Source organism: Letharia columbiana (assembly GCF_014066305.1).
Source record: "Letharia columbiana isolate WasteWater2 chromosome Unknown Sc0000004_s0, whole genome shotgun sequence".
Lineage (NCBI taxonomy): Eukaryota > Fungi > Ascomycota > Lecanoromycetes > Lecanorales > Parmeliaceae > Letharia > Letharia columbiana.
Genome location: NW_023501040.1, coordinates 1,108,749 through 1,133,684, shown reverse-complemented (window position 1 = coordinate 1,133,684; position 24,936 = coordinate 1,108,749). Strand labels below are relative to the sequence as shown.

At 51.2% G+C, this 24,936-nt stretch overlaps 11 protein-coding genes across 11 annotated transcripts; 4 read left to right on the top strand and 7 right to left on the bottom strand.

Annotated features, from left to right (window-relative positions):
* Positions 1 to 427: 427 nt before the first annotated feature.
* HO173_002320 (uncharacterized protein) lies at positions 428 to 1,136 on the bottom strand (the record flags this gene model as incomplete). The annotated part of the gene is made up of 2 exons (XM_037304254.1): positions 428 to 894; positions 944 to 1,136. 2 exons carry the CDS (start codon positions 1,134 to 1,136, stop codon positions 428 to 430), a joined length of 660 nt encoding a protein of 219 aa, XP_037169049.1.
* Positions 1,137 to 1,549: 413 nt separating this feature from the next.
* On the top strand, positions 1,550 to 3,466 carry HO173_002319 (uncharacterized protein; the record flags this gene model as incomplete). The annotated part of the gene is made up of 3 exons (XM_037304253.1): positions 1,550 to 2,640; positions 2,697 to 3,006; positions 3,062 to 3,466. 3 exons carry the CDS (start codon positions 1,550 to 1,552, stop codon positions 3,464 to 3,466), a joined length of 1,806 nt encoding a protein of 601 aa, XP_037169048.1.
* A 701-nt stretch (positions 3,467 to 4,167) lies between these two features.
* Positions 4,168 to 5,112, bottom strand: HO173_002318 (uncharacterized protein; the record flags this gene model as incomplete). Its single annotated transcript, XM_037304252.1, has 1 exon — positions 4,168 to 5,112. The coding sequence occupies one exon, from the start codon at positions 5,110 to 5,112 to the stop codon at positions 4,168 to 4,170; it is 945 nt and encodes a 314-aa protein (XP_037169047.1).
* Positions 5,113 to 6,598: 1,486 nt separating this feature from the next.
* On the top strand, positions 6,599 to 8,861 carry HO173_002317 (uncharacterized protein; the record flags this gene model as incomplete). Its single annotated transcript, XM_037304251.1, has 3 exons — positions 6,599 to 7,835; positions 7,891 to 8,498; positions 8,559 to 8,861. The coding sequence occupies 3 exons, from the start codon at positions 6,599 to 6,601 to the stop codon at positions 8,859 to 8,861; spliced, it is 2,148 nt and encodes a 715-aa protein (XP_037169046.1).
* A 1,367-nt stretch (positions 8,862 to 10,228) lies between these two features.
* HO173_002316 (uncharacterized protein) lies at positions 10,229 to 12,207 on the top strand (the record flags this gene model as incomplete). Its single annotated transcript, XM_037304250.1, has 4 exons — positions 10,229 to 10,704; positions 10,766 to 10,842; positions 10,914 to 11,672; positions 11,732 to 12,207. The coding sequence occupies 4 exons, from the start codon at positions 10,229 to 10,231 to the stop codon at positions 12,205 to 12,207; spliced, it is 1,788 nt and encodes a 595-aa protein (XP_037169045.1).
* Positions 12,208 to 13,880: 1,673 nt separating this feature from the next.
* On the bottom strand, positions 13,881 to 14,228 carry HO173_002315 (uncharacterized protein; the record flags this gene model as incomplete). The annotated part of the gene is made up of 1 exon (XM_037304249.1): positions 13,881 to 14,228. One exon carries the CDS (start codon positions 14,226 to 14,228, stop codon positions 13,881 to 13,883), a length of 348 nt encoding a protein of 115 aa, XP_037169044.1.
* Positions 14,229 to 14,776: 548 nt separating this feature from the next.
* HO173_002314 (uncharacterized protein) lies at positions 14,777 to 16,017 on the bottom strand (the record flags this gene model as incomplete). The annotated part of the gene is made up of 2 exons (XM_037304248.1): positions 14,777 to 15,316; positions 15,532 to 16,017. 2 exons carry the CDS (start codon positions 16,015 to 16,017, stop codon positions 14,777 to 14,779), a joined length of 1,026 nt encoding a protein of 341 aa, XP_037169043.1.
* Positions 16,018 to 16,637: 620 nt separating this feature from the next.
* On the bottom strand, positions 16,638 to 17,573 carry HO173_002313 (uncharacterized protein; the record flags this gene model as incomplete). The annotated part of the gene is made up of 3 exons (XM_037304247.1): positions 16,638 to 17,232; positions 17,287 to 17,357; positions 17,418 to 17,573. 3 exons carry the CDS (start codon positions 17,571 to 17,573, stop codon positions 16,638 to 16,640), a joined length of 822 nt encoding a protein of 273 aa, XP_037169042.1.
* Positions 17,574 to 19,189: 1,616 nt separating this feature from the next.
* Positions 19,190 to 20,109, bottom strand: HO173_002312 (uncharacterized protein; the record flags this gene model as incomplete). The annotated part of the gene is made up of 4 exons (XM_037304246.1): positions 19,190 to 19,255; positions 19,315 to 19,374; positions 19,515 to 19,740; positions 19,811 to 20,109. The coding sequence occupies 4 exons, from the start codon at positions 20,107 to 20,109 to the stop codon at positions 19,190 to 19,192; spliced, it is 651 nt and encodes a 216-aa protein (XP_037169041.1).
* Positions 20,110 to 20,282: 173 nt separating this feature from the next.
* Positions 20,283 to 20,758, top strand: HO173_002311 (uncharacterized protein; the record flags this gene model as incomplete). The annotated part of the gene is made up of 2 exons (XM_037304245.1): positions 20,283 to 20,449; positions 20,683 to 20,758. The coding sequence occupies 2 exons, from the start codon at positions 20,283 to 20,285 to the stop codon at positions 20,756 to 20,758; spliced, it is 243 nt and encodes an 80-aa protein (XP_037169040.1).
* A 2,616-nt stretch (positions 20,759 to 23,374) lies between these two features.
* HO173_002310 (uncharacterized protein) lies at positions 23,375 to 24,751 on the bottom strand (the record flags this gene model as incomplete). The annotated part of the gene is made up of 5 exons (XM_037304244.1): positions 23,375 to 23,606; positions 23,665 to 24,129; positions 24,182 to 24,527; positions 24,588 to 24,663; positions 24,731 to 24,751. The coding sequence occupies 5 exons, from the start codon at positions 24,749 to 24,751 to the stop codon at positions 23,375 to 23,377; spliced, it is 1,140 nt and encodes a 379-aa protein (XP_037169039.1).
* Positions 24,752 to 24,936: the final 185 nt, after the last annotated feature.

Genomic DNA, 24,936 nt, shown 5'->3' with positions numbered 1-24,936 from the left:
AGGGAGATGGTGGGATGAAGAAACTCGGCTTTTTCCATGTGCACTCATGGATTCGTACTTTAGGATTATGATAATGCCAATTTGCCGGAGGAGAGGAGGCCGCCAATGCCGCATTTCCCTCTTGCCGGAACGGAGGATGATGATCTTCGTAGAGAATGGAGCTATGACCAAGCGTTCGCATACTCTTGGCGCATAAAGCCCGTATCGACATGTTGTACTGGTACTGAGCTCCGAAGCTGATTGGTGAATCTCTTCCTGGCTCCATTTGCATCCCCATCTCAATTCTCTACGACAGCTGAGATGATCCATCATTTTGTAATTTAGTAAGGTCGACCCCATGGTAGACATCTGATGCCTTACTTCTCGCAGGCCTCGCCGGTCCATCAAGCGCAAGGCCTGATACTCCTCGACTTGATGGATAGTACTCTCAGTAATCTTGAACACCAGTCTGGCCTGTAAGACCCTCAGCTCCCCCCGAACCCTCATCACTTTCCTCAACCCAACTCGGCTCCTCCTTTTCGAACCATCTTTCCTCCTCTTCCCTCTCTTGGACCCCTCTATCATCATAATCTTCACTTTCATCCACTTCCTTGTAGTCAAAATCCGGATCATCACCCCTTAGGAACATCAGCTCCATCTCCTTTCGCCATCTCTGTATGCCCTCCTCTTTGTTCTTCGGGACGTCATCCTTCTCCTCGGCCAAAATATTCCCAGAAGCGTCCCTTCTGTATCTCATCACCGCCGCATGGTCTGCATTGGCCAATGCGCCAACCTTGGCTTCTGAACGCCACAGATCAGCTTCTAGCACGCCCGAGAATCCCTTTTTGCGACCTTCAGTTTCACGTTCGCCGGGGCTTTGGAACTGTCGGACTAGGCGGTCGTAGGCAAGAGGGTCTTGGTGCCATCAGTCACATGCCCCATCATATTGGTGTATGTGGCAGACCTGCGAGCTCGAGGGATGGAGAGGAGAAGTATTCGGGGTGGGTGTCTAGGTAGCGTTTTCGGCGGTTCTTGATTGTGGTGCGGGCTTTCGAGCTTGGGGAGCGAGAAGGACGTGCCGATGGATGAATGGGTAACGATAGTGTATCTTCAGGCTCAAGGCCAGCTTTATCGTTCAGGAACGCCTCTGTAGCCATTTATTGCAACAATGCAGAGACGAGCACTGAAACAATGATCAGTGGCCTCGGCGATGATAACGGTAAAGGACTACGAGGAGGCGTGGAAATATCAATGCAGACGGATGAGGAATAGCCCAACACGCGTCGCGCGTATCTGTAAGGTATCTACCCAGTCACAAACATGGACAATGCCAATGGGCTTGCTCTGCGACTTTAGGCCAGGGCCCATTTATTCACACTGGGCCCCAGAATGAGGCAAGCTGCTTGGGATTCTGGCCGAGCACCTATTTTCCACCCCACAAGGCTGAGACATTGACCTCAGAGAATCACGTCAACAAGAGATCCATCATCCTGAACATCTCAAAACGGCGCATCAGGTGCTACATCAAGTTTCAACCCATTGCGTTCTCCCAGTCTCGAGACTGATCAAAATGCCTCCTCGTGGGCAGAGAGCGAATGCACGAGCGCCTCCACTGACGCAAAACAACAATGCTCAAAGAAGGACATTGTGGCCATATGTTAGGCTCCTTCTCACGACATTAGCGACTCTCTCCCTCGCTGCTGTGTCTGCAGAAGTCTCCAAGCTGTCCCTGACCCCTGTTTACGGCTCGATCCCTCCCATAGCAAGTCTTGATTGGCTTCGAGGAGGCCTTGAGCACGATCAACGCTACATCGCCATGATAATTTCTGTTTCCCTGGCAAAGATGTTCTTCAGCAAGCGCACTGTAGGACTCTCGAAACATTTTGCGATATGGGGTTTCTTTGTCCCTTCCATGCAGTCGGGTCTATACAGCGTCAGTGGAAGACTCGGCCCAATTTGGGGTCCTCGCACAACCTATCTTTTGACCTCTGTCCCTCTCTCCTGCCTTTCTCTCTTGCATCTCGTGAATCTGATTGCAGAAGCATTCCCTCTTGCGATTTTCGTCGAAGGAGCAGCAACCCGCAGCCTGATCGAGTTTTGCAGCAGTGGGCTGGGGACGCTTTTACTGACAGGCACTCTGTACCACTTTTTAGCCCGAATCAAAACGTATTTAGAGAACCGGCTCCCGTTGTTTATGATGTTGACATCTGGTACGCATGCGATATTCAGCCGGTTTGGTCTTCAGACTGTAATGGCCCTCTTGTACACGCAACTCGGCGCATCACTCGAGCGGTTCAAGCTGGTATTAACCGCCATTCTTCCATTACTTCACCTTGCATTTGTTTGTCCTCATCTTCCATTGCCATACAACACCGACGTGCTTAACAGTACCCTCCGAGCTGAAGGATATTCCCTTGTGGCTCGCCAAGAATCCTTGACCGGCTACATCTCGGTATTGGACAATATCAATGCAGGATATCGTGTCATGCGTTGTGATCACAGCCTTTTGGGTGGAGAGTATCTCAACAGGCCTAGGGGCTCAAAATATAACGAGCCAGTCTACACAATATTCCTCACCTTGGAAGCGGTAAGACTTCTACAAACCAAGTCTTCAGGAAGCCAGCAAGTTGCGACAAGCAAGCAGAGACATGCACTTGTCATGTAAGTGTTCTGCGTGGCAGATATAAAAAGCCTTACTGACTAACCTTGCATTTTAGAGGTGTAGGCATCGGTACAGCACCAGCTGCACTCATCGCTCATGGAGTTCATACCACGACGGTTGAGATCGATCGAGTCGTGCACGACTTTGCTACAAAGTATTTCGATCTCCCACGCAACCATACATCTGTCATAGGGGACGCTACCAAGGTTGTTGGTGACATGCAAAAAGCGAAGGAAATGAGAAATACTTACGACTATATCATCCACGACGTCTTTACTGGGGGCGCAGAACCTATCAATCTCTTCACCAGGGAATTTATTATGGGCTTGAGTGACTTACTTAGACCAGATGGGATCATTGCTATAGTAAGGACTAAAAAGTTGGACTTATCCGCTCTGAAACCAGGCTGACGTAAATCAGAACTACGCCGGCGACCTCCTCCTCCCCATCGCCACCTCAGTCGTCCGCACCGTAGAATCTATCTTTCCAAAATGCCGCCTGTATCGCGAATCACCACTCCCCAAAGCTCCAGAGGCGATGGACTACACCAACATGGTCATGTTCTGCAGAAAATCTCCAGAAGCATTCACATTCCGAGATCCTGTCGAAGCGGACTTTCTAGGCAGCCCGGCAAGGCGACAACACCTCAAACCGCAACATGAGATACCCGCAAGCTATTTCAAAGCGGGCAGGCGGCAGAAGGGAGAGATACTCAGGCGAGGCCATATCAGTCGCGAGATGCAGAAGTCTACTATGGCTAGTGCTGCTGGACATTGGTATCTTATGAGGACTGTGTTGCCAGATGTCGTATGGGAGAATTGGTAATTGTGGGAGGAGTAGGGAACTTGGCTGAAGTCAATATTCGATCGGTCAGCATGAAAATGTAGGCTTGTTTGAAAGATTGGTTCTACAGAAGTTTATCTAGTATGGTTATCCGTACGGTCTGGACTACAAATGGGGATAAGACATGAAACCAATATTCTCACAACCTTACGAGAGCATCTGTACCCTAGCTCCCTGCCACAACCCTTCCTCCACACGAGTCCTGCATACTCCTGCCAAGAAAAGCCTATTATCATTCCAAACTAGAAAATCGAGATCAGAAGAGATCTGTATTGTAGATCAAACCAACCAACATCTGGAAAACATGACGTCAACCAACTGTATTTGAAAATATTACAAGCAAGTCAATCACTACGTGAATCTGTCGGCACAAAAACCGACATTTTTTCGACTATACTCCGTAAGTAAACTCCTAATGCGCACATAGAAATCTGTGCACAGAAATCATGCGTCATTAGAACTTATGTTTCACAGCTCTGCATGGAAGAGAGAATTTCAATGTATTCATTTAATTAAACATTGTTGTTGTTGTTACCTACGTCTCAGTAATTCGAGAAGCCTTTCCATATCAACAACCTCTCTCGTCTTCCTCTACACCCTCAACCCCTCGTTTCTCTACTCTCTCCTCCAAATACCTTCCTTCCTCGCTCGCTCCACCTGCTCCTAGATCATCTTGCATTATCTCACATCCGAAGAACAAGCTTGCCATTGGCTGGTCCGGAATCGAACATTCTATGCGCCTCGTGAATATGCGCAAAATCGTAGATATGCGATGGTTTGGCACTCCAATCTCCCTCCTCAACGCGTCGTACGGTCTCCTGCAGCGGCACATCTAAAAGTGGAAGCCCGATGTGCCCAAGACCTTGCTGTATAAGAGACTGAAGTGGATGCCAGTGCCCATCTGAGTCATTGGATTGAAGCCCACAGTGGGTCCCAAGCCACCCAGCCATCCGCCCTGGCACAAATGAACTCCACGACGGACGATCGTCATGCTCTCGATAAGGACAGAGTTTCCTACCAAATTCAGAACGACATCGAACCTCAAGTCTGAAGCGGCGATTTCTGGTACCAAGTCCGGGCCCTCGAGCTTGGCAGCATGGACACCCATCGCCTGCATCTGTGGGAAGCGTTCCCGCCAACGTGAGGTAGCTGTGACGATGGCTCCAGTATGAACGGCGAGATGGCAAGCGGCCTGGCGGAGCGCTGAGGTAGCGCCACGGATGAGTAAAATTTGCCCACGCTTTAACTCCAGGATGCCGAAGACGGTTGACCACGCAGGCATTAGTCTCTGGAATCGCGGCCCAAGGCAACGAGGTTTCAATGCCCAGCAGGTTCAATACCGGAACGCTGGTGTATTCGGCGTACGTCCCCGGAATCAACTGACCTAGGCCACCCATGATGGCGGCGAACTCCCCGCCCGGACATGCAGTCACCGAACCGACACACTCCAGACCAGTGACAGGCATATACTCGGGCCACTTGCCCTTGCGCATGTGCGACTCGGCGTGATTCAAGCCAAGGGCCTTCACCTGGACAATAGCATGGCCCGCTTTCGGCTCCGGTTCTGGAAGGTCCTTGAAGACGAGAGCTTCGGGTCCACCAAAGTGATCAATGACGATAACTTTCATGTTGGGCAGATATACACCTGTCTTCGAGGCTGAGCAAACCCGAAAGGCGTCACTGAGACAGAAGACGCGTGTGATTTGAGGATGTCTTCACTGAATATGTTGTGACATCTTGACCATCTTATCCTGATCATCTCTCGATCGGTAACCGCATTAGCGGATTGGTAATACGGTTATACGTGCATTGAACAGATCGATAATACGGGTCAACCAACCCTTCTAACGTACCTGCGGCACGCTCTGGGGTACAGGCAGAAGGGAGCTTAGACCCCTACAACTTAGGTGCTAATAGACGATGAAGCCGCGAGCTCTCGACATTGGCTTCATTGAGAGACTATACCCTTTCCTTACACGTCACCGGCCATGATTATGAGGATAACACCGTTGTAGACACATACCACGCGCGATGACGATGGGGATCATCGGATCCATCTTGCAAGGTTCAAAACTCTGGATAATCAAGCCGAGAGTGATAATCAGCAGATTTGTAACTGAACGGATGCGTTGGCCAAGCATACAATCGGGACGAAGATCGTTCGCTTTTCTTCGAAGCTCACGACATCGACAGCGCAGAGCAAGCTCAATGTTTGGTTGAGGTAGCTGATATACTGATGGATTGGTCCTGGGTCAGGCTCAGCTCCTTCTTTTGTTTTGACTGGTTGGGCAATTCCGCCTTGGTGGTGGAACGAAGATGAAGTTACAAGCGGTGGCTTGTGCAGAGAAGATTGATGAGCTTGAAGTAGTATTTTGTAAGAGAATGTATGCCATGCATCAAACGCTGGAAATGGCGAGGAAGATACATGTGTAGAGGTAAGGATGGGCCTGCTGTGAGATTAGAAACCAAGAATGGCCTAACTTGTACACCTCATTGGGCTCATCGCTTCCTGCGCGCAGCTTCGCAATTTGCTCTTGCTCCACGGAGGTAGGCCCCAACGTCAGTCAATAGAATCTCAGACCTCAACCACGTTAAGCTGTATCTTCTTCGTCGAGATCCCGGGATGTTATTTCCCCATCACTACCTTCTGCAAGGTTCATCAAAGTCTGCCTCGAAGTTGTAAACGACATACTGTTACTGTTCAGAAGATCAGAAGTTGCCCGCAACAGCTTGCAGAGTAACCTCGATTCAAGAAGCGCAAAAGATCGCCGCATACTCCGTACTCCAAGCAGAATCAGGTATTCCAAGGAAGATTCCTTGCAATACCATGAAAAGGAAATCACAAGCTAGAGATAGAGAACATTAGACGCGTAGAATCATCCCTCATATCTTTTACAAGAGCATACAATCCTTTCGATACCTCCTAATTTCTGAAATTGCCAAGCCAAAGAATCCGACGCTGGCAAGACGGCGCGCGTGACGGAAGAGCCAAAAGTAATAATAGAAAACAAGGAGCTGCGTCCAACGACATCATCCTGCTTAGGGACCCCCACGTCCACAAAAGAGAAAGCAGATTCGACTTCCAGATGAACGGGGGACGGTGGAGAAGATGTCATGACAGACCTCTCAGCGCGACTGAAGCCCCTGTTCCGCCGGAGTTCTACCTTCTCCTCCACTAAATCTTCGGCTTCAGGCTCATCCACCACCAGCGACGCTCTCGGTGACGGCCACACCTGGAGTAAAGGCTCGTTCCGGCTCTCCAAAAATCGGAAACCTTCCTTGCCTATATCGGTTTTCGAAGAGAACGAGCCTCTGCCACAACCACCTGGTGCACTGCCTTTAACGCCAACAGAAAAACCGAGGTTTACGAGGAGGAATAAAAAAGAAACGCCAGATACAAGCCCTGAAACACCGCGGTCGCCGCCATTGGAAAAGCAGAACCCTACATTGACGGTCGAGGCACCTACGCCGAAACTGGGAACGCGATTAGGAAAAACACCTCAGGAGGAGTCATCTCCACGAGACTCAGGGCACTTGGCTGGGACAGATGCGGGGACTACAATTGGCTCTCAGCGCCCAGGCATAGCACACAGGAGAAAGTCTCTTACACATCAAGAACAGTCAAAGGATATATCGAGTCTGTTGGGATCCCAAAGCCCAGCGTTACAGCCTACGAAAACAGATTTTTTTGGAGGCATTTCGGTCAGTGCCGATATGGTACCTAAGAAGATATGGGTGAAGAGGCCTGGCTCTTCTGCAACACAGGTCGCCATCAAGGAAGATGATCTAGTGGATGATGTGAGGGATACGATACTGAGGAAGTACAGCAACTCCTTGGGGCGCAACTTCGATCCACCAGATGTTACGCTACGCATAGTGTACCGGAAGCAGTCGGCTAGGCATTCCAACAGTGAGCGCACGCTTGGTCCTGAAGAATCCATGCTGAAACTTATCGAAATTCATTATCCTGGTGGTCAATCAGTTGAGGAGGCTCTGATGATTGACGTCCCAAAACGGCAGACACCAAGACATTCACCACGGATGGCTATGCAATACTATCTACCCGAGGATCTCAGACCACACGAGAATGGCACGGATTACTTCCCGCCTATGCCGTCAGCAGCGCAACACTCGCCTCATCTTCCAACCAGCCTCTCCGTCTCCAGCGCACAAGGAGGCTCTCATCACCCACCAGCACATTCAATGGCTATCTTGACTACTGGACAACTTCCAAACTTACCATCCCCCGGCGGTAGAGCCCGGCATTCTCAAAATAATAGACCCAGATACGGACGACAGCATACCTCCTCTCCCACCGTCGTACAGACAGCATCCATAGCTCTCAATCATGGTAAGCCCAGACCGCCGGTCGCTCCGCGCATCGAGTCCTGGCTAACGTCAACCAGAAAACCTGAAAGCCTCTCAACAGCCGATGCCCACACCGCCAATTCCAGAGGAAATGACACCCCACAAAACTGCCACGCCGCCGCCCCGAGCCGCCTCCCCTCGTCCCAAACCCAACAACAACAAACGCACCAAAAAGCCGGTCGACCAAGCCCCACAACCCGCAAACACCACAGTGCCTCCCATCAACGTCCTCATAGTGGAAGATAATATTATCAATCTCCGTCTCCTGGAAGCCTTCATGAAGCGTCTAAAAGTGCGCTGGAGCACGGCCATGAACGGCAGAGATGCTGTCACGAAGTGGCGCGAGGGTGGATATCATTTGGTGCTGATGGACATTCAACTGCCAGTCATGAATGGGCTGGATGCGACGAAAGAGATCAGGCGGTTGGAGCGCGTCAACAGCATTGGCGTCTTCTCGAACAGCGCATCAAGCACCCCTACCTTTCCGAAGGGTGCAGGCATTGATGGGACTTTCGGAGGTGAAGATAGCTTGATGAATACGGCATTGTTCAAGAGCCCGGTCATCATCGTCGCTCTGACGGCCAGTTCGCTGCAGAGTGACAGGCATGAAGCCCTAGCGGCGGGGTGCAACGACTTCTTAACCAAGGTATCCTCTTCTCGATTCCCCTCTGGAGCCTGGGTAGCCAGCATACTGACATGCTGTTAGCCTGTGAACTTTGAATGGCTCACGCGCAAAGTGATGGAATGGGGCTGCATGCAAGCGCTCATCGACTTCGATGGCTGGCGCAAATGGAAAGACTTTAGCCAAACGAAGCCAGCGGATGCGGAGAAGAAGGGTATTGGTGCAAACAACAGCAAGTCTCCAAAAGCAGCGCTGAATGGGAAGGCACAAAGTACGCCGAAAAGGGATCGCATGACGAGCTTGGGATTGGGAGGGAAACAGAACACAGGAAGCGACGGGACAGGAACGGATACGCTTTCGAATGGCGACTCAGGTAGTGGGCAATGAGGTCGCTGTGAGGGGGTAGGGGAAGAAGGGAAGAGGAGGGGTGCAATAGGCGCCGTACGTGTGGGTTTCCTTGTTCACGGCGACTTGGCATGGGTAGGCATCTCTACTTACGCAGCAAGCAGGGGGGTTTGGAGCGAATAAGGAGATGCATAGCGCTTGCACGGTAGGGTAGATAAGCGATGCATTGGCGATGCTACCAGCTACTTTACTGTCCAGTATCTCCAGACTACAGCCATTCGTGGACATCTTTAACAAATGAGTACTTATATTGTCCAACCTATCTGGAGGTTTCTGAGACGGTACCCCACCGGCTAAGGTTCGCGATTAGGATTATACTGATTGGCGATGTGCATGGTTGGAACAACGACAAGCTTGCATGCTGGAATCACTTTACTACTAATGACATGATGTCATGTGGTTGTTCCTGGAGCATATGAAAGAAAGATGTTCAGCTCGAGGACTTGAGGATGGCGAGGATGGCGAGGCCCGTCCAAAGGCAAACGGAGGGTTGCATCTTTTGGCCCCATCGGGATCTCCGTTCGGGGATCGTCTCTTATCACACGGACTTGGAAGGGCTGTTGAACGAATAATAATATTCATGTAGGTAGAGTAGTGGAAGGGTGGGAGATGATAGGGAGGCGGGACATCAGAATGAGCTACCTACCTAAGGTACTTTACCTATCATGATTAAGGCAATTCAGTCAGCATGTTGTATAGCGACGCCATCAGACGCTAGAAGAGTGATGGAAGGCGGGATACGAAGGTAAGCGCAGCCGGTGAGAGCCTGTAGAGCCGGCTCGGCCCGGGAAGCTTGTCTGATTGGCCAAGATCCTTGGCATTATCAACGGGTCAGTCAAATGGTGTAAGTAATAAATAATAAATAATAATAAGGAAAGAAAGAAAGATAACCGGTCGTCAATATCACGCACTGTCTTTCTCCATACGATATAGTGGATAGATATAGTTGGATATAGTCGGCTGCCCGTCCTTTCAACTCTAACCTAATCTTCGGTTTTGCCCGCTCCAACTCCGTACCTCCATCCCTCCACACCTAGTGGCATAATATTATTATCATTCTTAACCTCCTAACTACCTGCCTTTTCGGAGCACACCGTTTTGGCCCCCTCAAGTCTCACCAATCCAATCAAATCCACCTTGAACAAGCCGAGCTTTTTTCCCTCTATCTTACCTGCATATCTACATATCTGCATATCTGCACAGACAAAAGATAAAGATGCCCTCCCTCCCCGCCCGATCCTCTCACTTCTCCTCCCACCTAGCATTCTCCTCCTCCTCCTCCTCCTCCTCCTCCTCCTTACTCGGATCGCCAATCCCTTACATCCTTCCAACTTACAAGCAACTGCAACATGGCGCAACTCGGGGCCATGGCCCTCGATGGCGGCGACCCTCGTCTCGCCGACAAGGAAGGCGAGTTCGCAGGCCAAGGCATTGTCGCATACACTCGCCCGCAGATGCGTGCTCTCCACGACAAGAGCATCACCTTCGAAGAATACCACTACTATGCTCTCCAGTCGCGCGCTGAAGAGGACTCGAACCACCGCATGGTGAAGAACGGTGCGGGAACTCGAGGATTCCTATCGACAATCATCCCAGGGAAGGGACCGTCGTCGTTAGCTTCAGATGAAAAGCGCAATCAATCTATGATTCCGGCGGATATCAGTCTTTCCGTCCCTGACCGTCGCGCATCTGTGACCGAAGAGGAATGGACCAATGCTTCCAGAGCGGTACGCACTGCTACTGCGGGCGCCATCTTCTTCCTCATCACGACTGATATATTGGGGCCGTTTGGTCTTCCTTACGCCTTTGCGACAACTGGCTGGGGGTAAGCTTCGGACTCAACGCGCGGCCCGCGCCTCTCCAACCTGATGCTAACACACCCACAGACCTGGCGTTGCTCTCTATACTGTTTTCGGCTTCATGGCTGGTGTCTCTGGCTGGCTGCTCTGGTCTTGCTTCATGGGTACGTGCAGCATTGCGCAACTGGTTGCTACCCAAATGCTACTGCATATGCTGACGGTGCTTTCCAATCAGGCCTCGATTCCTACCAATACCCAGTCAAAACGTACGGCGATCTCGCCTTCCGTCTCTACGGCCAATGGGCGCGATACATGATCAATATTCTCCAATCAATCCAACTCATCTGCAGTGTCGCCGTCATCATCATTTCCAACGGCGAAGCTCTCTCGGAAGCCTCGAAATTTAAGCTCTGTTACGCTATCTGCTGTCTCGTCTGGGCCTTGGCCGGTTTCTTCCTAGGTCAGGTCCGAACACTGCAGAAGTTCGGATGGCTAGCCAACTTCGCTATTTGGATTAATCTCTTGATCATGTTCATCACGATGGGTGTCGCCGCACACTCTCCGCCTTTATACTCGGCTGCTGGTTCGTCAGCTGGTTTCAGCGTGAACCCAGACCTGGTGACTGCCAATGCCGCCGGCGTCTACCCAGCTGTTACTCATTCTGCGGGACTCCCGGACCCAGCCAACTTTGGCGCTTCCATCAACGGCCTGATGCAAGCCGTATACGCCTATGGCGGAGCTATGCTGTTCACTGAATTCATGTCTGAGATGAAACGCCCTTATGACTTCTTGAAGGGCATGTGGGGCGCGCAGTTCTTCATCTACATCTTCTACATGCTCTACGGCCTATTCATGTACGGATATCAAGGCCAATATCTCCAGAATCCGTCCTACTTGGGCATCTCGCCTTACAACTGGCAGACCGCGGGTAATGTTCTGGCCATGGTTAGCGCCCTGATTGCGGCTGCTCTGTACGGCAACATTGGTGTCAAAGGTGAGCTCGTCCTTACTATTCATCTACTGAGGAGCTATTCCTAACGTTCTCCAACACAGTTCTCTACAACAACATAGCCGTCGAATTCTTCCGCGCACCACCCCTCACCAACAAGAAAGGCAAACTCCTCTGGGTGGCCGTCATCCCCATCTACTGGTCCATCGCCTTCATAATCGGTGCCGCCATCCCCGACTTCTCCGGCTTCACCGCCATCATCTCCGCCGTCTGCACCATCCAATTCACCTATAGCTTTCCCCCCCTTCCTGCATCTCGCCTTCAACATCAAGAAAAACGCCCTGCACGGCGGCGAGGGCTTCGACCCCGTCACCGGACAGGTGAGCTTGCAAGACACGGGCTTGAAGAGGCTGATGAGAGGGTTCATGGCTGGGAACTGGTATTTGAATGTTTGGAACGTCCTTTACCTTTGCGGCGCGCTGGCGACGGCCGGGTTGGGGATTTGGGCCGCGGTGGAGAATCTGATCCTCATCTATGCGGAGCCGCAGCTCAATGCTTTTGGCTGCCATTCGCCGGTTGATGTGTCGTCTTGAGTCGGGTGGATGAGCGTATAGCTAGGATATATGTGTATATATCTATGTTTCTGTATACAAGTATCTCGTCTCTATATTAAAAATTCTGGAAATCATTCTAAAATTGATGTACGACAGCGACTCCCCTTTTGAGAATGGAAAATAACCATCATATACCGCTTCAACAAACCCTCCCCGTCCCCTCAATATTGACCACCTCGACCGAAAACATCCTCAACCCCATCTTTTTTATTTGTTCACCTGCCTGCCACACACGACACACGCACACACACACAGAAACCCCACTCAACCGATACCATACCATACCATCCCGCCCGAACACCCCATCCCCATCCCCATCCCCATCCCCATCCCCACCCCACCCCCCCACCCCACCCCATCCCCACCCCACCCCCCCCCACCCCCCCCCCCCCCCCTCCCTCCAACACGCCCCCCACTTTCTTCCCCTTCCCCTCCGCCCCCTCCCCTTCCCCTTCCCCTTCCCCTTCCCCTTCCCCTTCCCCTTCCGCTCCCCTTTCGGCATCCCCTCGCTCGCCCAGTGGCCCTCGCCCGCTTCGCGCCTGTGCACCTGTCGCATGGTTTTTTCGTTGTTCTTCCTACAGGGTGCGAGGGGGTGGTTAGCTGGGGGGATTTTTTGGTTTTTTGGGGGGAAGGGGGGGAGGGGGTGGATGGGGATGGATGGATGGATGGATGGATGGATGGATGGATGGATGGATGGATGGATGGATGGATGGATGGGGATGGATGGATGGATGGATGGATGGATGGATGGATGGATGGATGGGATGGGGTGGGGTGGGGTGGGGAAAGGCGACGGAGGGAATGGATCAATGCATGATGAGAAACATGGGTTGGGGGGTAGGGATGTGCGCCGTGACAGCAGCAGTCAGTGCTCAAGTGGAGTCTGAAGCAGATACAACCAAGAACGTCACATCCACCCCCCCCCCCCCACAACACACGTACATACCTATACGCCCTCAACTCCCTCTCAAACCGCCTCGCCACCCTCCCCCTCCCCTTCCCCCCCTCCTCATCACAATACTCCCAGATCCTCCCCCGACCAAGAACCCAAACGCCTCCCCCACCTGCGCTCCCGTCTTCCGGTTCCGCGCCGCGAACGCCTCGAGGGCGGCGGGGGCGAAGGCGGCCTCGAGGGCGGACGCCAGGTTCGCGAGCTGGGCGCCCGTCCATTTGGATTCGCGCCGCCGCCGCTGCTGCTGCTGCTGCTGGCGGGCGGGGTGCGGCGGGGGTGCGGGGGGGCGCGTGGATGTTGGGGATGGACGGCTGTTTGGGCGCGGCGGGCGGGATGGCGGTGGGGGTTTGGGACGGGCTGGTGGGGAGGTCGTGGGATGGTGGTGGTGGTGGTGGTGAGGGTGGGTTGTAGGCCGGGACGGACCAGAGGAGGCTGTTGTTGTTGCGTTTGGGCGGGACGGGGTGCTCGCTCGTGCCGGTGTAGGGGGTCGGTGGGAGGGGGGACGGGCGGGGACGTCTGCTGGGGTTGGTGTCGAGGGTGTCTGGCGCTTTGCGTTTGTTGTTGCCGTTGCTGGCGGCGGGTGCGGGCTGGATGCTCATGATCAGGGGGGCGTCTTTGGCTGGGACGGAGCCGGCGGAGACGAGGTGTCTGAATTCGTTGATGTCGAGGGGTGTTGGCTTTGGGGGATCATCGGCCGTGGGGGTAAGGGGCAAGGTGGAAGGAGTGCTTGTGATTGTTGTGGTCTGTGGAGCTGGTAGCACTTGGTCTTTGGGTACTTTTTGCTCGATTTGAGTCGGGATAGCCACTGTGGATTGCGTTTTTGGCTGTACGTTCGCGAAGGCTTTCAGAGCAGCCGGCCGTTTCTGGTGGAGAAAGTGTTGGCTTGTCCGCTGTTAGGGATGTCCTGGACGGGCTTTTGGCGAACGTCCTGGTGGAGTCAGTGGGCTGTTCCCCGGTCGATCTGGTCTTTGTGCTACTCTTGGCAGCATTGTCTTCTTCGTCAGATGAAATATCGACCACTATTTGGACCGGCATCACGGGTGTAGGCCTTTGGCAGAGTTGGCGATCTTGAGCCTAGAAGCTCTTGTGTAAAAGAAGCGAAACCTGAAAGCAAGAGCTCGATCACGGTCGCTGTTCGGGGCATACGAAAGGGTAGTGAGCTGCGTGGTGAGAGCCAAATTGGAACAAGGTACTCAGCATTGGGGATTTCAAGAAGACAGAAGAAGATCATAGACAGAAGAAGACCATAGACAGAAGAGTCATGACAGCACGAAACCGTATCATAACAACACATCCAGTCAGTGCTTTGATGTAAGATGCCTGTGCATACACAAAGCATCAAAACCATGGAAACTCGGATCCCTGCCGGAGCCGCGATTTTATCATTGTTGTAGCATGGCTGCCATCATCACAACAAAGAGCACACGGACAGTCGCAGTTCGCAGCTTTATGCACGCTGCGATGGTACTGGCTTGTCATACAATAGGTCCTGCTGATGATGTTGAAACGCTCCACGCTGATGCGAACGTGTGGACCCCGTTATCCCTGGACCCAAGATCGTTGCAATAGTTCGGACCTGCCGATCACGCAACCCTCATAGGAATCTTGATCTGACCCTTCTTTCGATCTTGATGCGGTATCCCATACCTCGCGCCCACTCCCTCCTTACTTCTCCCACTGCGTCCCACACTCTCAACCCTGATATCCTGGAATCGAAACTCTGACCTCTCCGTGTCCACCTTCCTCATCTCCCTCGCTTCCCTCTCTTTCCTCTTCCTCTCCAGTGCCTTCTTGCTCTGGACGTCCTTGGCTTCCTTTTCTCTCTGCAGTCGTATTCTTTCGACTTCTATTTTACCCTCATGTCTCCATTTCTCCAGCTGAACTAGTTCGGTATGTGGGACGCGTTCTTCGGCGGGCTTGAGCTCGCGGTCGAATACTTTGCCAGCGTCGCGGCGGGTGAAATGGCGGGATTCGGAAACAGGGTGAAAGATCTGGGTTTCAGTTGCGCGGTGGACCGGGAGGTCATTGATTGATTCATGGGTAACGGGAGCATAGGGGACATATGGGGTCGAGGGGAGCATGCCAAGAACGGCTTTGGCGTAGGAGAAAGCGATCGGTTTTCCCTGAGTTTTGAAGAGTCAGCTTCGCTTCGACATGGCCTTTTACGTACAAAACGGACGGCTGCTATGATAGAGACAGAGTGTGTAGGATCAGAGAGTTGTAATTGTTTTGTAACCACGGTAGAAGTCTTCAAGACTAATCGAATTGGATTTTCTCATCACGAATGTTTGGGACAATTCTTCCAGAAGAGAGGTGCATCTTCATCCAAGTGACATACCTGTTTCTCCATTTCCTTCTCTAAAGCCTTGAGCCTGACCACAGCACCGACCCTACTCATCTCCACACCCAGTGCCGCACTGACAGTTCGAACACTCTGACCCTCTGCCATCACCCTTTCATATATGGCATCCTTCAGCTCTTCACTCAATACATGCTGACTCCTAAATTGCCGGTTCAGGGGGAACGGCATTAGATCCTCCATGGTCTCTCTGGGCAGCGCCGGCTCGTTCTTTGTCTCCTTAATCCCAGCTTCCTTGATTTTCTGCGGTTTTTTCGGTACGATCTCTCCATCTTCGTTCACCTCCTCATCTGCGTTCTCATCTATCTTTTCTTCGTCTTCCGCCTTTTCCTTCTCATTCTTCCCCACCAATCGATTTTTAGCTCGAACTAGACGACCATATCGGTCGTAGGCGTTGAGATAGTTCGTAGAACCGGGTAGGGGATGTCGAAATACGAAGCCGGGACCATTGAGCCAGCGGAACATCTCATCGCGCACTCGAGTAGCATGTTGTGGGGTAGAAGAGAACTGTCGAGCGCGTGTCTTGCAGATGCACTGGCAGCGATGAGAAGGTGACGGGAGTGCTTGAGGTGTCCGTAGATAGGGACGGCGTATTCGCGGTGGCATTGCCACAGAATGGAATTATGGTGGGATCTTGGATATGACAATCACTTCCCGAGTAATTGATGCCGCGTTGAACCAAAAAGGAGGAATGAAGGAGCCTGCAATAAAAGCTGGATACTTAATCACTGGTGACCAGAAAGTTGGACGGAGAAAATTGACGCCAAGCCCGACTACTGCTCTGGACCCGAGGAGGGAGCCATCAAGAGTTTCAAGATTAAATCAAGCTTCACATTCAGGAATCAAGGTCTGGTATGGAGTGGTCATCTTAGATCTCTGGGAAGGTTTGATTGATAAACTATCTAGGGACTAAAAGCTCTTGCCCATGGATACAAGTACGCCAGGCGCCAATTGTCATTCTCCCCAATTTCAAGACGAGTCCTCGCAGCTTCATTTCCACACCCCTTCCCCCAGTCATGAATGCCGACTCCTCTCCATCCAGTCACCAGTGTCATTCGATCATCCAGCTCTTTTCCAACCCATGCCTAGTTGTTCTGCTGGCTGTTGAGTATCCTGAGGATGGCAAGGAACAAGTTGATGATGTCCAGGTAAAGAGAGATAGCCGCAGCAATCTCTTCCTCAACGTGATAGTGGCGCATGATAAGCTGGGTATCCACCAAGATATATCCACTGAATATGAGGGCTGCCACTGATCCGTAGATAAGCTCGGCAGTGCTATTGTAGGGAAAGAAGGCTGCCACGAATCCAAAAAGGATAAGTACCCATAGACCTCCGAACAAGTAAGGCATCCAATTTGTGAAGTCGTACTTTGTCTGGCAAGCGAACAGAGTCAGAGCAACAAAGATGCCAGCCGTCAGTACGAGAGCCAAAAGGACAATCTGGGAGTCGTAAAAGGTCACAATAACCGATATGGAGTAGGCTTCCAAGAGTGTGAAGCCACTGAGGAAGAGGAGATTCATAGGGTAGGATTTGCGTTTCCAGAACGTCAAGAGCATGAATCCAATGGCGCCGAAGAGCGAGACCCACATCATCCACTGATTTGACCGGATCCAGTCGTAGTAAGATGGGCTGAAGTAGGAGACGGAGCTGACGGCCATAGTGGCAAGGATTTGGGCAGTCCTAACAACGTCAGATTCGAGTCGCAGCTCTGGGGTGGGACTTGGGCCAACTTACAGGATAGCGTAGACTTTGCGGACAAACTGCATGCGGATGGGAAGGGTGGCTTCAGCGACAGAACCACCAAACTGTATGAGAGTCAGCAATGATACTAGAGGAGAGAGCGTATACAGGCGAGCGCTCCCTACCTTGAAGTCATCAGGAACATTATCATCTTCGCCTCGTGGGGCCCCAAGCATAGGATCACTGGCCTCGGCCTGGTATGACGGTGGCGCTTGAGAGTAGGATGGCTCGTCGAACGAGTCGCGCTGAGAAGCGGGTTGGTATTTGGTGTTAGCAGCCATCTTGAGGAACTTTGGAGACAGCGATGTTTGGTGAGAGAGAGCGAAGGGAAATGGTAAGTTGTCAAGGCGGCGAAGTTGCTCGAATCATGCGCCTTGCGGCGCTAAGCCTTTCCGGCTGAAACGAGTACGAGTAAGGTACCTCTCAGTCAGCAAGGAAACTGTACTAGTCCTTGTAGGGCTAGTCACTTGATGAGGAAGAATTTCCAGAGCGCAAAAGCACCGACATAGACTCACAATACCAAGCACTTTACTACCTCCTTCAGTTGTCCCTATCTCTATACCGCTACTATCGAGATTATAATTTAGCATAAGAGGTCGTTATCACCAGTCTGGAAAGCACGTAGAACACAGAATAAGACGGTTCCCACCAGTCTAAAATCTGGTAAGCAAACAAACAAAACAGCTCCCACGAGCCTAGGACCTATGTGCTCGTAACGGACCAACAGGGTTTCCCAAAAGCTGAAATGTCTTGCTTGGTGTTAAATTACTGAACTTAGCCCTTTTCTACGCAAATTTGATTACTATGAACTACTCCTCTCAAAACCATCTACCTTGTTCATGATGCTGTTCACGCTCGGTGAAAGAGGCTGTCAAAGTTCGCGCGCAGGGAAAAGCGTTTTGAAGGTGGAGTGAAACGGATACTTTGGTAGCTCCACAAGCGTTTTCTTTCAAGGCTGTTAGCTTTATACCCACCAAGTTGAAGGCACAGTCGTCCGTGGTCAGTCTGCTCAAAACATAAGAGAAGAAATTGACCCCTCCTGCCGAGTCGACTCCCCAGACCTCACTGGAAGGGCTGGTCGCACTGCGGCGCAAGTGAGATCCTCATTGTGGTGAAAAGGGATGACTGCAGATGTACCTCTTGGTCGGTATTCATCGAAGGCCACCCATTTACGCAGTCACCCCACCCACTCGGGATGTCTCAAACACGAACAAGATAAGAGTTGGGGGGGATACATTTGGTTGATCTTACCCGCGCTTCTGAAATTCAGCTGCACACCCTCTAGTCCTCCATGCCAATCATCAAATGATGTTTGAGCCTAAAGAGCTTCGGCCCCTTCCACTTCAGAAGCTTCTATTCCGCAACTTAGGGAGGGCGGGAAGACATCTAGGCACGCACCTATTTCGAAGGATTGTACATGCTTGTGGAGTTGTACTGGAAGAATGTGTGCAGTGCCAAGCCACGCTAGTCCCAATTACGTGAAGGCCTTGGCAAAGTCCGTAACGATGTATCAGCGTTTATTTGGCCCGGCTGAGTTGACTGCCTCGTCATAGTAGAAATTAATAACATTCAAGTCGACATTAGACTTGCATTTTTCGAGAGTTTGCTGAGGCAGGTCCAGCTAAGACGGGCCTTAGAAGACTCCGGGCCACACTTTGTCCGTTACTTCGTTGGATACTTCTCGAAGACAGTCAGGTAGGCGTCTGCAAGCGAAGGGTTTATGAGCCATGATATTCACACAATCATAGTATATTGCGGTGATAGGTCTTTCTTATCAATGAAAGAATCATGCTAAAATCCACCATCTTCTTCCTCCCAAATGAGTGTCTTACAACAATGCAACAATGGTTTTATTTCCAAGCTCGACATCCCTAGATCGAAAAAACAAGCCGACATACTATGCTTTCTGGGTGCAATAATCCAAAGCAAGAATGGAAAGATTTTCCAAGTTCGTAGTAGAGCCCTATCCACCCATCTTCTTAATCCCCGTATAAATTTGAAAGACGAAGAGAAGGCACTTACAGTCTTGCCATCCCCTGCCCCATCGTTCACAAGATAAGGGTATGCATTAACGCTGATGTCCTAAATCACGATGTCGACTCAGCATTGCTACTTTAGAAACAAGAGCTTAGAATTGAGTGGGGCTTGATCGGAGCAGAAAGCGGGAAAACAGGACTCTTGAAAAACGGAAGGGACTCCGACAAGGGGCGCAGGTAACGTACTAGTGCATTCGATGGACCGCTGCACTTGCCCGATGGCGCAGTATTACTTTTACAGTAATTGTAGGCGCTGAGAGCCGGGCATGCGTCGACGATATAGATAGTGACTGTTTTGAGGCTGTCGTTGTTGGTGACATTGTAGCAGTTGCCGCAAGAGGCTGGGCAACTAGGGCCATCGTAGGTTTCGCTATTAGGTTGTTGGTCGGGGCCGGTGGAGTCGGGTTCGGTACTTGTTGGAGATTTGGTCAGCTACATAACCACATTTGTTCGAAGAGGGAGGTGAAAAACGTTTAGCTTACCAGACACTCCTGTCTTGGCTGCTGTCTGACGGAGTGTAATTACATCTTCCTGGGGAGATGTTCGGACTGAGGTCCCCAGCGGCGGCAGCGAAGACTGTAAGGCTAGTACCATCGTAGTTGGGCTCGTCGTTGTAACTACCACACACAGTTACTTGATTCCGGTTATTGACTTGATCTACGTAGTCGTTAAAGGTCGCAACGCCGTTGAACGGGCCGCTAGTGCGTCCCTGGAGGTAAGGGGTGGCAGATGTTGAGACTGTGAAGGTTGTAAGGACGGTAGCGATGATTGAGTGATGCATTGTGACCTGCGGTGTAGTGTTCAGAGCTGGATCAATTTAGATTGAAAAGGTGGTGAGTGTACTCTTGGGAGGTTTGTTCAGGTTTTTGTGATTCTGATTTCAATGGATATGCTCGAACAGACAGGATTTCGGCGCTCTTATATATTTTTCTTGACGTCTCAAGTGAGAGCGTCATGGACACGGACTCAAAGGGTTACACGTTTGTCGACTCCGAGCCGGAGTCACCCCCATCATTCGGTTTGTTTGAAACTGTAGTCAAAGACTGCTTGGGCGGCATACTGTGGGTCGTCTACGAGTCTGGAACTTGTAGGAGTCTCAACGCGGTACGCAATGCTAAAGAGTACATGATCCCACATGTTTTGGCCTGCACGCGGCATACTGCTGACTGCCTTCGCCCCAGACTTTCTTTGCGTTTCGGAGACTTGTTAGGATCTGCAGATTTGAGATTTGATCAGAGAGACCCTCGTCACAGCTGCCGATCTCACGAGGTCAGATAACAGCTTACGGGAGGGTTTTGTATAGCCTGGATTTCTCTCGCCGAGGCAGGAGAAGGTTCTGCAAGACATGCCGCAGGACCCAGACGCATGCAGAACCTCTTATCCTACTCATCGTCACGGCGGTCCGTAAAAAGCTACAGGCCATGTCGTAGGACGTTGGTGATGTTGCATGGTAGTCTCAGTTTCAGCTCGTGCCGCGTCCATTCTCGCTGGTGTGGCTAAGGAGCGCGAGGGTCCTCATCTGTAGGGTGTTTTCCCAGCAAAGCGCAGTGAAGGAATACGTGGACCGGAGGATTTTCACGGGAAATCTGGGGCAAATTGACAAATCAAGGCTGATATTCTGATAATTGCCCGTGCTCCCAAACCACGAGAGACGGGAAAAGTCGATTGACACGAAACCTGTCCCGTTGGGGCTGCTGAGGTTAGGGCCGAATATGGCCCGTGTTCGAACCCCAAAAAACGGGACAGGACGGGTGGCTTAGGAATACACACATGACAAAGCGAGAAGGTCCTACGGTCAACCTGAACGTTACAGGTTCAAGAATAGTCATTCATCTCCGACCATGAGATTGACGAAGGGGTTGTGCCGATGAATCAGAAGTTGTGAGACTCGCAGCGCACTGTTGCAACAGCAACCATAAGATACTGAATGACGATCTCATTTGCATTTTTGAGATCTAGCAGCTCTTCGAAGCCAGGCTTTAAGAAGTTGTCGCCAACTTCTTCACCACCACGGGTGTCGGGAACAGCATAGGTGATGACCCGTCGTTGAGCCGAAAGAAAGTCTCGCCATACCTGTGACGAAGTCCATACAATTCATACCGGGTAGGGGGCTCGCTGGGTAGGTCCATCATCCAGGACAGTCCAGTTCCAAAGCTCCAACGTGGGAAACGGCCGCGGAAGCTGAGCATATCACGTGGAAAGCCGAGACATGCCACAGGCCATTGGAGAGACGGTAGGTCAGTACCTTGGCTGCAGTCAACTACATCATTGAGGTAGGCATGTTCCTAAAATAGCCTTTTGTAGGCAAAGAAGTAGGTTGTCTTACTATTGATGGGCTGTGCCTCGTTTCGTTGGAATTCGTGCATGGTTGTCCCCCAAACCCCGAGTGCATAGCTTCCATCCTTGTTCTGGTTCGACAGACACTTCGAACGGCGGTTGCATCATAATTACAGAGAGTATGTCGGAAAACTTTCCATACCCCTGAGACTCGTTTCCTCCATATCAACATTGCATCATCAACCAAGCCGTCTGAGACCCATCGAACCCTACACTCTAGTCATGCTGTCCCGTCTCGGGTGTGAGGTTTGGTATCGATGAAGGGAAGAGAACACCGCTCCGCATGAGGGATTCGGTGACTAGATCATGGAAGAGTTAATGGACCTGGGCCTCGAGCGCCATCCGCTTCGGATTCCCCCTAATTTTAAATTAATTGTCCGCTGAGATTTTCCATGGGAGGTCCCTCAGGCAGATGTAGAAACGGGCTGGCATGAAACAGCATGATCAGTCATGGCTCGAGATACCGGGTCACATGGTCGATTGGCTTGCCACAATGGCTGGTCGAGGCCACGTACCTGCTAGATCTCACTAAATCTGCTCTTTTTTTGGACTGGCTCGGTTCCAGACCCATCATAGACCGTAGCATGGACAGTCAGGAATATGGACCTCTAGTCCTGGCATTGTTCGTCCACGATGTCTTCTCGAGACCAATTCATAGCTTTGACAGACTTTTTTGGAGCGGGGATCGATCTAGAGTTTCGGTCCAGTTAATAAACATTCATTCCTTTAGCTTGAGTTCCTGTCCACCAAGCTGCTATCTGCTTCTTGCAGCGTTAGCATTTGTCGTACTCACCAGCTTCTTCCAACTCGCGTAATCCTCACCTTTCCAAAATAACACCAGATCCTCACTCCAATTGCTGCCTAGATCACCTTGTCTGTCATTCAGGACCGTGTGTGCGAAAAGCCCTCGACTGGGATTCCCCTAGAGGATTTACCTGGCCTCACAAACCTCTTCCGGTACTCCTTCGTCCTTCCCAGGGTTCCTAAGTTGCCCCTTCACTAAAGACACACGGCTATAATGCGATATTTTCAACTTCCCTAACTTCTGAAGACTGACATCGCAAAGAGAGTCAGTGACCGGCGTTCCCTGCCAATGCGCCGTCACCGATGCTACTATCCCATCGTCTGGGCAGGCAGGCGTAAAATTTGAGGGTTCAGCCCTACCAGCCAAGACATTTTGCGCCCAGACGATGGGATAGCATTTGATGAGTGCTCTAATGTTTTGATGTGGCCAATGAAGAAGTCAACGAGCTCATGGGAGATGAAGACGTACGCTGTTCCGATAATATCAGTGCAAACTTTTGGTCGCAAGAAATTGTAACGAGTCATATTGAGGCGGCGAAGCTACTCGAACACTTGAAAAATGCGCCTCATGGCGCTAAGCCATTGTCGCTGACTTATACGGTAATCACGTACGGAAATGATAAGAGATTATATGCTTGATGATTGGACAGAGAATGTAGACCATTTCAGGTATCAGCTTTACATCTGCGCTATTTTCCATTTCCTTGCTATCTGGACAAGTGCAAGCACGATTTTTGTAGACGACTTTCCCAGAAACGTTCTGGATGCACGCTGAAGAGGAGCAATAAGAAACATTATCAACAGCCAGCACGCCTCCGAATGCTCAAGGCTCGGTCTCATCTTTCCAAGCCCACGCCATGGCCTGTCTCGATTCCCCAATATCCACGTCTTGCCCGGACCATTTCCTAAGCCATGCCGCCATTCGTGTCGTCAATGGCGGTGCTCTGCTCTCTCGTCATGCGACCTTCAGCCTCTCTCAACTGGCTCTCACGTGCCAACAACTCCTGTCTCTTCTCGTTGATCTCTCGTTGCACCTTGATCTCAATCTCTCGAAGCTTCTCTTCCTCGCGACGTAGTTGCTCCTCCTTAAGGCGTACAGACTGGGAGGCCAGATCGTCAGGGTTTAGCGATGAGTCACTGTAAATTACATTAGCTGCCGCTCTAGTATCGGTCAGGTTGAATGGCCAGAACATACACAGAACCCCCATCAACGCTCTTGCTGAGTTTCTCCGTCCGGTAATTCTCATAGAGGAAGTCGTGAGTGATCTCCTTCAAATCCGCCAGATGGCTATGCAAAAGTGCGCTTCTAATAGCGAGGAAATCGGAGTGGCGTGGATTATCGATCTCGACCACACCCCATGGGTATTGTCTTGCTCGTACACGTCGTCCTCCAATTTCAACCACCTCCTCAGAGCCTACAATAGCGAAAGGCATCAAGCCCCGTAACTCTGCGTTCTCTTCAACAGTATCCTCATCATCCTCTTCGATATCGTAGGGGAAATTGTAGACGGGTATGCGGTAGTGTTCGATGTCTTCCATGACCAGCTTCTTCGACTCAGCAAGCTCAGCTGGGGTGAGCGAATCTGCTTTGCCAATAACGGGGATGACGTTGACACGCGGTGAAAGGCGCTTCATCAACTCGATGTCCAGTTCGCGGAGACTATTGCAAATGTTAATGACGATATAGACGCTGCTGCGTAAAGTTTTCATACCCATGGCCAGTTGGAGTAATGAAGTAGAGCAGAGCATGCACACGATTGTCCCTGAACCTGGGATTACGCTTGATGCGTGACTCCTCAGCCAGGATGTCATCGTATTGTCGTTCAAGATGTCCCACGATCTCCGAAAAGCTCGCTTCGTTGTCAATCTGGTCACCGAATCCAGGTGTATCCACTATGGTCAAAGATATGCGGGTGCCTTCCTCATCAAGCTCCAGCTCAACCGTGATCGGCTTGATTCTAACGCCATCCTCGATATGAGCACGCTCTGGATCATCGTCGGTGTCTTTGCTTTGTAGAACACGCTTTCCGCATAATGTATTAACGAAGGTAGTACGTCCTGGAATCGGCATGAATTAATATATATTCCCTGGGTAGTTCCCGTTCAAGTAAGCTGTACCTGTCCCCGAAGCACCGCAGACCATCAGGCAGAATTGGATACCCTTCTTCACGTTTTTCTTACGACGCATCTTGATCTGTGATTTCCTCTTTAGCATAACAATGCTTCGCCGGTGCTCGTGAAGCAATTGGTTGGACATTTACCGCGTTCAAGTTGGACGACATCCTGAGGGTCTATATCAAGTGCTTGGACTGTTGTCTCAGATGAGGAATGTGAGGTGACAATGTGCTGGAATGCTTCAGTGTTTGAGTTTAGGAAGTACCTGCCCAGAAATTTGCTAAAGGGGGTTCTTAGCGCAATTGAAGCTGCGAGCGTTTACTAGCGTCCTGGCGAACTATGGGGCCCCCGC